The following is a 12,959-nucleotide window of genomic DNA, read 5'->3' on the forward strand; positions in this document are numbered from 1 at the left end:
TGTTTGCTTTGAATGGATCTGGTGCTGTTGTTGATAAATAATTTGTTGACTAAAACTTGTTTTAATAATGTGGGAGGTTTCCGAGAAAACAGTGGACAAAAAAGTATTTTTGTGAATCCGAGCAGGAATTTTTGAAGTAAATAAAATACACATGTTGATTTGATTTTGACAAGTAAATCATTGAAAAAAGTGGTTTGCTTTGTTTTGTTATGTTTTGTTGTGTGTTGCTTTGTTTTGTTTGTTTGTTAGTTGTTTTTTGTTTTGTTCTTGTTCATTTGTATTTTGTTTGGTAGTTCTTTTTAATTTTTTGCTTTGTTTAGCTAGTTCTTGCTTTGCTTTATGTTTTGCTTTGTTTTGCTTTGCTGTGTTGTTTGTTAGTTCTTTTTTGTTTTGTTATTGTTCATCTGTTTAGTTTTGCTTTGCTTTTTGTTTTGTGTTGCTTTGTTTGTTATTTTTGTTTGTTTTGATAGCTTTTTTCATGTTGTCTTTTGCTACTTTTGTTTAGTTTTGCTTTGTTTTATTTTGCTTTTTGTTTTGTGTTCCTTTGTTTTGTTTTGCTTTGCTTTTGTTTGTTTGTTTTGTTCATTAGTTTTTTGTTTTAATAGTTCTTTGTTACTTTTGTTTTGTTCTATTTTGTTTTGCTTTGCTTTGTTTTACTAAGCTTTTTGTTTTGTGTTGCTTTGTCATTTTGTTTGTTTTGTTTATTAGTTTTTTGTTGCTTTGTTCAGTTGTTATTTTTGTTTTTGTTCATTTGTTTTGATAGTTCTTTAATTTGTGTTTTGCTACTTTTGTTTTGCTTTGCTTCGCTTTGTGTTGCTTTGTTCGTTTTTGTTAATTATTTTTTTTATTTTGATAGTTTCATATTTATTTTGATACTTTTGTTTTGCTTTGCTTTGCTGTGTTGTTTGTTAGTTCTTTTTTGTTTTGTTATTGTTCATCTGTTTAGTTTTGCTTTGCTTTTTGTTTTGTGTTGCTTTGTTTGTTATTTTTGTTTGTTTTGTTCATTTGTTTTTGTTTTGATAGCTTTTTTCATGTTGTCTTTTGCTACTTTTGTTTAGTTTTGCTTTGTTTTATTTTGCTTTTTGTTTTGTGTTCCTTTGTTTTGTTTTGCTTTGCTTTTGTTTGTTTGTTTTGTTCATTAGTTTTTTGTTTTAATAGTTCTTTGTTACTTTTGTTTTGTTCTATTTTGTTTTGCTTTGCTTTGTTTTACTTAGCTTTTTGTTTTGTGTTGCTTTGTCATTTTGTTTGTTTTGTTTATTAGTTTTTTGTTGCTTTGTTCAGTTGTTATTTTTGTTTTTGTTCATTTGTTTTGATAGTTCTTTAATTTGTGTTTTGCTACTTTTGTTTTGCTTTGCTTCGCTTTGTGTTGCTTTGTTCGTTTTTGTTAATTAGTTTTTTATTTTGATAGTTTCATATTTATTTTGATACTTTTGTTTTGCTTTGCTTTGCTTTGCTTTGCTTTGCTTTGTTTGCTTTTTGTTTTGTTTTTGTTATTTTTGTTTGTTTTGTTCATTTGTTGTTGTTTTTTGTTTTGATTGGGTTTCTTTGTCTTTTGCTGCTTTTGTTTTGTTTTGCTTTCCTTTGTTTGCTTTTTGTTTTGTTTTTGTTATTTTTGTTTTTGTTCAGTTGTTTTTTGTTTTGATAGTTCTTTCATTATTTGTGTTTTGCTACTTGTTTTGTTTTGCCTTGTTTTGTTATGTTTTGCTTTGCTGTGTGTTGCTTTTTGTTTGTTTGGTTGTTAGTTCTTTTTTGTTTTGTTTTTGTTCATTTTTTGTTTTGATAGTTCTTTAATTTGAGTTTTGCTACTTTTATTTTGTTTTGCTTTGCTTCGCTTTGTGTTGCTTTGTTTGTTTGTTTTTGTTAATTTGTTTTTGTTTTGACAGTTGTTTCATTTGTGTTTTGATACTTTTGTTTTGCTTTGCTGTGTTGCTTTTAGTTTTGTTTGCTTTGTTTGTTTTTGTTATTTTTTGTTTGTTTTTGTTCATTTGTTTTGATTTTTTTTGTCTTGTGCTACTTTTTTGTTTTGCTTTTTGTTGTGTTGCTTTGTTTTGTTATTTTTGTTTGTTTTGTTCAGTAGTTGTTTGTTTTGATTGTTTTTTTTGTCTTTTGCTACTTTTGTTTTACTTTGCTTTTTGTTTTGTTCCTTTGTTTTGCTTTCCTTTGTGTTTTGTGTTGCTTTGTTTGTTTTCATTTGTTTTTGTTTTGATAGTTCTTTCATTTTTTGTGTTTTGCTACTTGTTTTGTTTTGCTTTGTTTTGTTTAGCTAGTTCTTTTTGTTTTGCTTGCTCTTATTATTTTGTTATTATTTTGTTGCATTTTATTGTATTGCATTGTTTTTGTTTGTTCAATGGCAATAAATGAACATGCTTAATTGACTTTAATTGAATTTGCTAATTTAATGTAACTTTTAAACAGAGTAGGTTTAGAGAAATGTTTGGTACATGGAATCTAGTAAATATTGCTGAATAAAACATTTGTCTTTTTTTAAGGATTTGGGAAGTAGCGATCTTCGCAAAGATGTGTATGTTGTAGCTCATATTTTTAGAATAGGTAAGAGCTGTTGGATGCACATCAATTTTCTCGTCGTGTGACCTGTCATAACGCCTTAGTGACCTTATCATAGGTGTCATCAACTTCATAGTGCACTACTTTATAGTCCTTTATTGACAGATTGCATCAAATGTATTCGTCAATTGTAGTGGCAACATTATAAAGGCTGAATGACAGGCCACTTCAAGTCAGTTGTCACCAAGATGGTGTCTTTGTCTGTAAACGTCACCTTTGTGTCTGTGTAGCAGTCGTCGCTACATGCATGGCCTGCACCGGTACAGATTCTGTGATGTTACAGTACAGATTAATGCTCATTTGCATGTATGTAATTCATGTCACTGTGGACTGGGAAGTGTTCGTTGTGTAACGGGTTGTTGGTGTGTCTTTCTGTGTTTCAAGCGTCATTATAAAGACATAAGTGTTAATCATTCTGCCATAAGAGCTACATAAAACTGACAAGTCAGCTAGAGTTTCTGGGTTTCTGGGCTGTAGTGCTTAAGTTGTGTCATTATGTCAAACTTGTGACAGTGCTATGTGTTCTTGGAGGCAGAATAAATAAATGTCTGTCACATCTTTTGTATAAGCATTTGTATTTATTCTCATAAAAGCAGTGTGTGAGCCTCTACATATGTGTCCGCAGGGCGAATGGTCGCAGGTGAGAAGAAGAGCGTGAGTAACACGCAGTACAAGCGTCCATACGGTTGTGCCGTGATTAGCGTGGCTGACCTGTTAACAGCTGACTTCAAGGACGACCACTTGCTGAAGATCTACTCGTGAGTATCGCCCCCTTAGCTCATTATAAAGCTCATTAATGTACAACTTTTTATTGTAATCAGGACGGCACATTATGTTCACAGATGTAACGCAGAAAGCGAGTGGTACCAAATCCACGACAGTATTATCAGGAAGGTCAGCTCACGATACAGCCATATTGGCTCAAATACAGGTAAGAACCTAAAAGCTGAACAGAAAGCTTAGTCTGTAACAGAAGACTTTTATGTCTATAATGCACAGAATTTCCATTTTTGGGAACTTTCCTGTCTGTCATAGCAACAGTGTTCTTCTGAAAACGTCGAAGCAAGCGATTTATTTAATTGAAGTATTCAAATCGTACCAAATCATGCAGCAGAATTTCTTTTCTTCATGCTCTTTAGATATAAATAGCAGAACTCTTTACAGAGAAATGCCGGGGTCTCTCCTAGCAACAGGTTCTGAGCAGCAAAAGCCTGCTGTCAAAGCATATTCCAGTGTGCATTCAACAGAGGGACCGAGCAGAGCTGTTATTCAGCCGCTTTTATTTTTGTGACGTCTGCGTGACTCAAGAAGCCATGGCCACTTTAATAAGACCAACAATTCAAGAAGACCTTTGTGTCAAGCTTATTTTAGGGTTGGGCATTTGTCATAATAGAATGTATGTTAATAGCTACTTATTATCATTTATTTTAAAATTGGTGGTGATGTCTTTAACTTGCAGTGGATTAAAGGTGAAGTGTGTAATTCCTGTGGGCCAAGTCAGCTTGCAGGAACAACGTTTTCTGATGAAAATGTGAACTGTGCTTATGTGTTCTATTGTGGCTGGTTGCCAGGGCACTTAAGTGAAGTTACTGAGAGGTTTTAAGAAAGTTGGTACAGTATGTGGTGGGTACAATCTTTGTTAGATGATTGTTTACTGACCCTAATTAAAGACATCCTCCTGCATGAAATCTGTATGATATTCTAGAGACTCTTTGTATTTTATTTTATTTTCATTTTTCTGTTTATTTATGTTTTGTTTTTAGGTTCTTTTGTTTGTTTTCAATTTATTTTTTTTCATTTTTTTTCTTTGCTTTTTTTGTTAGGTTTTGTTTATCTTGGCTTCTTTTTTTTTTTTTTTTGCTTTGTTTGGCTTTTTGTTTTTTTAGTTAGGTTTTGTTTAGCTTGGCTTTGTTTTGTTGATTTATTTGTTTTGTGTTTTGTTTTGCATGGCTTGGCTTGTTTTTTGCTTGGCCTTTTATGTTTTATTTGTTTTTTGCTGTGTTTTCCTTGGCTTTGTTTTATTGTTTTGTGTCGTGCTTTGTTTTGCTTGGCTTTTTTGTTTGTTTTGTTGATTTATATGTTTTATTTTGTGTTTTGTTTTGCATGGCTTGGCTTGTTTTTTTGTTTGGCTTGGTTTTTTTGTTTTATTTGTGTTTTTTTGTTATGTTTTGTTTAGATTGGCTTTGTTTTGTTGATATATTTGTTTTGTTTTGTACGGCTTGGCTTATTTTTTGTTGGGCTTGGCTTTTTTATTTTATTTTTTATTTATTTTTTGTTATGTTTTGTTTAGATTGGCTTTGTTTTGTTGATATATTTGTTTTGTGTTTTGTTTTGCATGGCTTGGCTTGTTTTTTGCTTGGCCTTTTATGTTTTATTTGTTTTTTGTTATGTTTTCCTTGGCTTTGTTTTATTGTTTTGTGTCGTGCTTTGCTTTGCTTGGCTTTTTTGTTTGTTTTGTTGATTTATGTTTTATTTTGTGTTTTGTTTTGCATGGCTTGGCTTGTTTTTTTTTTTTGGCTTGGCTTTTTGTTTTATTTGTGTTTTTTTGTTATGTTTTGTTTAGATTGGCTTTGTTTTGTTGATATATTTGTTTTGTTTTGTACGCTTGGCTTATTTTTAGTTTGGCTTGGCTTTTTGGTTTTATTTGTTGTTGTTTTTTGTTATGTTTTGTTTAGCTTGGCTTTGTTTTATTGTTTTGTTTTGCTTGTTTGTTTGTTTTTTTGCTTGGCTTTTATGTTTTGTTTGTTTTTTGTTATGTTTTGTTTAGCTTGGCTTTGTTTAGATGTTTTGTTTTTTTGTTAGGTTTTGTTTAGCTTGGCTTTGTTTTGTTTTGCTTGTTTTTTTTGCTTGGTTTTATCGTTTTGTTTGTGTTTTCTTTTTCTTGGCTTTTTTGTTTTATTAGTTTTGTTTAGCTTGGCTTTGTTTTGTTTTGCTTGTTTTTTCTTCGCATGTTTTTTGTTTTGTTTTGTTTGTTATTTTGTTTAGCTTGGCTTTGTTTTGTTTTTGTTTTTTTGCTTGTTTTTTTTTTTCTTTGCTTGGCTTTTTTGTTTTGTTAGCTTTGTTTTAATGTCTTATTTGTTTTGTGTTGCTTGTTTTGTTTTGCTTGGCTTTGCTTTTTTGTTTTATTTGTTTTTTGTTATGTTTTGTTTAGTTTGGCTTTATTTTGTTGATTTATTTGTTTTGCTTTGCTTTGTGTTTTGTTTTGCACAGCTTGTTTTTGGCTTGGCTTTGTTTTGTTTTGCTTGGCTTTGTGTTATTGTTTTGTTTGTTTTTTTCCTTCCTTGGCTTTGTGTTATTGTTTTGTTTGTTTTTTTTCCTTGCTTGGCTTTTTTTGTTATGTTTTGTTGATTTATGTGTTTTGTTTTGCTTTGCTTTGCTTGGCTTTTTTGTTTTATTAGTTTGTTTTGTTATTTTCTTTTGCTTGGCTTTGTTTTTTATTTGTTTTTATTTGTTTTGCGTGGCTTGGCTTATTTTATTTTTATTATTTTACTTTTTGGTTTTATTTTTTATTTTTGTGTCTTATATTGCTTGGTTTTGTTTAGTTTTCTTTTATTTGTGAAAATCTTGAATTTATATTAAAATCTGGTCTAATTTTAAGTGTACAGACTCTTTTTGCATACAATTGCTTACTTATACATGTTTTGGCACATTTCAATGGAATAGGGATTACAAACTACTTCAAACACAGAAGCCAAAAACACAGACCTGTAATTCATTCAGCTACATCAGTAAGATTCCTGATCTCAATCAGCTTGTAAATGTCATCCTGTCATCTGCAGTAATTCATTTACGCTAAGTGAATGTCTTTTTAACCGATGACCATTAGTAACTATTTATCAGTCGCACTTATCAGCTATCAGTGTGGACTAGAACGGCGTATCGATTGCGTGCACAGAGAGCAGTTGACCCTTTTCATGTCATTCTTGTCACTCGAGATGTTTTAATGGACTAATCGTTTGGATAAAAGCCAAATTACTGTTATTGATTTTGTTGCTGGGTTAAAAACAAACTGAAATAAAGGGACACCGATGTTCCTTTTAGGTTTAAAAAGGCAAACAGATGAAAGATGAAGTAGGGGTCTCTGAGTGCATGGTGTTGTGTTGTTGATGCCATGTTTTGTGGAGGTGGTGGAGTAGTAGTTATGTAATCTTGGTGTGCATCATCTCGCAAGTGGTTTCAAAATGAATGGACTGCTGGTGATTTCACTCGTGTGGGCAGCTTACTCTGAATACATTATGAAACCATAATGAAGCCATGGCTTTATAGATGCTTCCAGAGCTTATAAACCCATCAAACCTCATCTGTGCAACCCAAAAACTGAAAAATTACCCATAATGCACCTGCAAAGTCTGTTGTTTGTGAGGACAGTGTTTCTGCAGAACGAAACAGTCAGAGACCCCGAGGAAGACATCGGAGGCTTAAGCGTGAAGAAGAGGGCGAGATTAAAAAAAAAACGGAGGAAGTCAAAAAAGCCGATCAAGCAGGAAGGAGATTATGATTATGCAGTTTCTCTAAACCACAGGCTGTGTCCCTCAGCAGATGTACAGCAGGGTTATACTTTAGATGAAAGTCGTTCAGACAAATGAAGGAATGGGAATGGGTGAAATTTCCATCTGTAAGAACTCAACATCTAGCTTGGCTTTGTGATGAAATTACTCAAGAAACAAAGCATTTCTTCAAAGAGACTTGGGACTTTAAAGTGTAAATCTAGCACACGGATGTCAGAATCGTATGCTTTCATCAGTCGGATAAATGAGGGAGGCAGGGAAATGCTTGTCATTAAGTGTGGTGGAACACAATAAGATCTATTACTGATTCGATGGAGAGGTTATGGTAACAAGCACAAATGTTACAAATGGGGATTAAGGCACTGGATTACCCAGAATTTATTTAATCGATAGGCAGTTGGGTCATTCCTGTTATGCAGGACCTTTTGAACTCTGTAGTTGCTGTAGTGCGGTTCTTTCATACAAATTCAATCGGAGTTATATTAGCCATTGCATTTGTTTCTCTTCATCAGTCCAAAACAAGTCCAATAAAGTGCATCCATCCATATTAAAAAGTAGGGATGCACCGAATCCAGGATTCGGATTCGGCCGAATCCTGGGCTTTTTGACGGGGTTCGGTTTCGGCCGAACCTTAGATTTATTTTCCACCGAAACCGAACCCTAGACTTGCACTACGACGTCACACGGCCGTTGATTACGTGAAGGTGTTTACATAGGACCCGTTCGAATGTAGTAGGCTGTAAGAATCTGAAAATGGAACTCGTAAGCAAAAAAGTTTTGTTTGGCAGTACTTTTAACCAAAAGAAGGCGATTCAAGTCGAGCTTTATGTTCAATTTGCAATGCCAATTTGTCTCGTGGTGGCAAGGACCCTAAGCAGTACACAACATATCGCCGATGTTAAAACATTTGCGTCTAAGGGGCCGTTCACATGTCGCACCCTAAAAACGCGTGGAAAACGCTAGGCGCGCCGCTTTCTTCCTTGTCAACAAAGCCCTCGGGCGCTTGCGCTCCGGAAGCATCTGCCGTTTCTAAGCAACCATCAGCTGCGCTTTAGCTCCAAGCTGCGGAGCGCTTGCTGCATTCTGAAAAGTTGAGATGTTTTTATCTCGATGCGGCGCGGACGCGCCTGGAAAAAACGAGCGCGTCGCACCGCGTGCGCGTCGCTTCCATTATGCGCGCGCAAGCCACGCGTCTACATTTAAAATAACGAATTTGAGCGCGCAAAAGAGGCTACATGTTAACGGCCCCTAAAACATCCAAAAGAATACGAGTTTTGGATGAAGGAATCTACAGACAGCAGCCAAAATGCAGCAACTTCAGGTACGGCAGCTGGACAGTCACAGCTAAAAAGGTGTAATTAAGGATGCGAGTAGGATTCGGTATTCGGTTTCGGATTCGGCCGAATCTTAAACAGTGGATTCGGTATTCGGCCGAACCCCAAAAATCTGGATTCGGTGCATCCCTATTAAAAAGTGCCTCATATGGCTCCGGGGGGTGAATAAGGGCCTCCTTTAGTGAATCGATGCATTTTTGTAAGAAAAATATGTCTTTGGGCGGATGACGTAGGACGTTGGAGTTGCGCATGTGCCGGTGAGTCTCGCACAAACCAACGCTTGTTTACAGGAGCAAAGGAAGCAAAGTTTCCTTACTTTAGCAAAGGAAAAACAGTCTCCTCTTGGCTTATATCGAAATTCTCCCAAATTTTTCTTTAAAAATTATTGTTTTGTACATCTAATTCGTGACCGTTGTTTTGTTTTTATCTCTTCATGGCATCTCTTCATTCTGAGCGGCACATGAGCAACACCGCCGCCATACTTCATTCACCCAGAGCTGCTTCCATGTACAACAGTGAGCGCAAGCTAGATTAAATTGATTATTACATTTTAATTTTGGATATTTTTCTTACAAAAACGCATCGATTTCCTACAGGAGGCCTTTATTCACCCCCCAGAGCCGTGTGAGGCACTTTTTTATGGATGGATGCACTTTTTTTGGACTTGTTTTGGACTGATGAAGAGAAACACCCTCCTATGCCATTGTAAAGCTTGGAAATTCCAGGATAATTTTTAGTATAACTGGAATATATAATATAATTGGATTTGTCGAAACCTAGGATGGAATTTTTGGCTAATTTAAATTTTTGGGTGAACTAACCCTTAAGCAGGAAATGTAAAGGGTGGAAAATAAAATGCAAATTTAGCTGTTTAGATGGATTGACTTTTAAGTTGAAGTTAATTTTTATTTAGAGATAGTCCCACCATAAATTAAAACTCAGCCTTATGTTTTTCTATATTCTTGCAAAACTAAAAGAAGATATTTTAAAGATTGTTGGTAACCAAATGGTTTCCCATTGCCTTCTATAGTATGAACAAAAAATACAGTGAGAGTCAATGGGCCACCAAAACTGTTTGGTTATCAGCATATCTACAAAATATCTTCTTTTGAGTTCCACAAAAAAAAAGAAATCATACAAGTTTGGAATGACATGAAAGTGAGTAAAAGATGACAACATTTTTGGGTGAACTGTTCCTTAAAGGTTTAGTTCACTCCAGAATGAAAATTCCTGATAATTTACTCACCCCTAGGTCATCCAAGATGTTCATGTCTTTCTTCAGTCGGAAATAAATCAAGGTTTTTGAGGAAAACATTCCAGGATTTTTCTCCATTAAGTGGAATTAAATGGGGATCAACGGGTTGAAGGTCCAAATAGCAGTTTCAATGCAGATTCAAAGGGCTCTACACAATCCCAGCCGAGGAATAACGGTCTTATCTAGCAAAACAATTTAAATTCATATACTTTTTTTAAGAGCCGTTTGACTTTCTTTGGACGTTCGCTTTGTAAACACTGGTTTGGTACTAATGCATGAAGTCAAACTAGTGCAAGATTAGCATTTGTGGTTAAAAATATAATTTTTTTTTTTTTTTTTAGAAAATTACAGATTGTTTAGCTAGATAAGACCTTTATTTCTCGACTGAGATTGTGTAGAGCCCTTTAAAGATGCAATGAAATTTGGACCTTCAACTCGCTGATCCCCATTGCAGTCCACTTGAGAAATTTTCTGGAATTTTTTTTCCCAGAATTTTTTTTTTCTGTTTTGTTTTTTGCTCGGCAAAAGTTTGCAGGTAAAATATAGGCAATCCACATAAACAGGAATTTTGCATGAGTGCGGAAGAGTTTCTCACACAGATTGAATTTTTTCACATAAATTCGCCATGTTAAAGTTCAAAAATTTACAGATAATTTACTCACTCCCTTGTCATTCAAGATGTTCACTTCTTTCTTTCTTCAGTCGTAAAGAAATTATGTTTTTTGAGGAAAACATTTCAGGGTTTCTCTCCATATTCTTCCAAAATGCAGTTTAAATGCAGTTTCAAAGGGCTCTAAACGATTCTAGCAAATGGTTATTTTTTTTAAATTAACAATTTATATACTTTTTAACTTCAAATGCCTGTCTTGTCTAGCTCTGTGTGTACTGTGTATTTCAGTTCAAGACAGTTCGGATAAAACTCCTGTCTCATTTTCAAAATTGTCCTACATCGCTGCAGAAGTACCGACCCAGTGTTTACAAAGTGAACGTGCAAAGAAGATCAAACACCCTTTACAAAAAAAGGGTGAAACAGCAATGTAGGGCGATTTTGAAGTTTGAGAATAAAATGAGATGTCATGAACCGGAATACACAGAGCTAGACAAGACAAGCATTTGAGGTTAAAAAGTATATAAATAGTCATTTTATTAGAAAATGATCGTTTCGCTAGATAAGACCCTTATTCCTCGGCTAAAAACATTTACCCTTTGAAACTGCATTTAAACTGCATTTTGTAAGTTCAAACTCTGGGCACCGTAGAAGTCCATTATATGGAGAGAAATCCTGAAACGTTTTCCTCAAAAAACATAATTTCTTTACGACTGAAGAAAAAAAGACATGATCATCTTGGATGACAAGGGGGTGAGTACATTATCTGTAAAATTTAGTTCTAGAAGTGAACTTCTCCTGTAAACAACAGAATGCTGACTGGTTTGCTACACTATTGCTTGCTATCACTACACTATTGACAGTGGACAATTTGTGCTAACCAAATTTGGCTGAAATTTCACTAATGTGACCGTGCCTTTAAACTGTATTCATAGGAAAATATGCCTCGTCGTGAGATTTTCATTATATTCCCTAAATAAAATTTGGTTTTAGAAGTAGTGAAATATTTAGCAAGCTTTGGAACTATTTAAAACGATGACCATGGGACTATTTTTCATATATTTCTTTTAACTAGGGCTGCAACAACTAATCGATAAAATCGATTATTATTGATAATGAATATTTATAGTGTTTTTCTTCAGATATTTGTCTTTTCTTATTATTACGACCGGTGGTCTAAGAAATTAAGCACTGTTTTCATAACATTCAGTTGGCACGTTTGTTTAAAGGACTTTGGGCAGAATGTGGAATATTGTGATTGTTTTTCAATAAAATAAAATAAAAATTGGGGTTCAAGCCGATTAATCGAAAAATAATCGACCAACTAATCGATGTAGCAAAAATAATCGTTAGTTGCAGCCCTACTTTTAACTTTTTAATTTTTCCAATATATTACCACATTAATCAGTGAATTGTAAGACTGAATGATACATATTCTGTTAGGTTTATGTTCTAATGATCCACTTGCTTTACAAATCAGGAAATCCAGCTGTTTTTGTTGGCAGACACTTATGGTTGTTGTTGTCTGTGTAAATATGGTGTGATACTGTCAGATGTTACCGCAAAGGTTCACTGAAATGCATTTGTGTTTATTTTGCAGGCCTTAATGTCTCTCTCCAGCTCCTGCACGGGGATATGGAGCAGATTCGCAAGGATTACATGCGTCTTTTCACCCGCAATGTGTCTATTACTAAGAGGCTTGGTTTCTCCGATATCATCATTCCAGGTGGGATAATCGCATTTTCTTGTCAGCATGCTACGTTTTTACATCGCATTACCATTGAATTTATGCTTTGCATTGTTATGTAAATTAAAGCTGTAGCTTTACGATAGCTTTTGTCATTCAGTAGCATCATATGATAATGTGGCCGCTCTGTGCCATTTGTAGTAATGGTTTAATCATGTCATTATGTAGTTAATTAATCGCTTAGCAGCATAAATACAGGCTTTACAGGAACAAAATACAGTTTTTATTGAGTTACAACGAACTTTGAGATATCACAGTGTCATTTATATCATAATATAACACAGACGCATCTAATAAAGATACAAAATAGGATTGATTAGGAGTTTTTCGTGCTTTCTTGCCCCTGGTTTAACTGTAATAATAAAGTGGCTTGTATTCTGCCCTTTCATTTCGCACAATGCACTGGTGCGCCCACTTTTTATCTGATATTTGCTTTCACACCCTCAGTCGGCGACGAGGCCCCTTTGAGTCACATGTGTTGACAGAATAATTAGAAATGTTTTGTGGTGTTTCTAACATCTCTGAGGGTCTTTGACAGTTTCTGCTGAAATTTATTCTCAGTTTTGTTCTACTCAGACTGTATGTGTATAATTACAGTGGTGTGAAAAAGTGTTGGCCCCCTTCCTGATTTTTTATTTTTTGCATGTTTGTCACACTTTAATGTTTCAGATCATCAAACAAATTGAAATATTAATCAAAGATAACACAAATAAACGCATCATGCAGTTTTTGAATGAAGTTTTTTATTATGAAGGGAAAACAAAATCCAAACCCACATGGCCCTGTGTGAAAAAGTGTTTGCCCCCTAAACTTAATAACTGGTTGGGCCACCCTTAGCAGCAACAACTGCAATCAAGAGTTTGCGATAACTTGCAATGAGTCTGTTACAGCGCTGTGCAGGAATTTTGGCCCACTCATCTTGGCAGAATTGTAGTAATTCAGC

The 12,959-nt window shown here is 34.5% G+C and overlaps 1 protein-coding gene across 1 annotated transcript in view; it reads left to right on the forward strand.

The window, feature by feature from the left end:
* Window positions 1-12,959, forward strand: part of dock4a (dedicator of cytokinesis 4a) — an 81,989-nt gene that overhangs the window by 22,653 nt on the left and 46,377 nt on the right. The window contains exons 10-13 of the mRNA XM_073831638.1: window positions 2,490-2,550; window positions 3,191-3,323; window positions 3,408-3,496; window positions 11,870-11,995. Coding sequence (XP_073687739.1) covers window positions 2,490-2,550; window positions 3,191-3,323; window positions 3,408-3,496; window positions 11,870-11,995 — 409 coding nt within the window. The remainder of the gene's footprint in view (window positions 1-2,489; window positions 2,551-3,190; window positions 3,324-3,407; window positions 3,497-11,869; window positions 11,996-12,959) is intronic.

Source organism: Garra rufa, chromosome 25 (genome assembly GCF_049309525.1).
Source record: "Garra rufa chromosome 25, GarRuf1.0, whole genome shotgun sequence".
NCBI classification, from domain to species: Eukaryota; Metazoa; Chordata; class Actinopteri; order Cypriniformes; family Cyprinidae; genus Garra; species Garra rufa.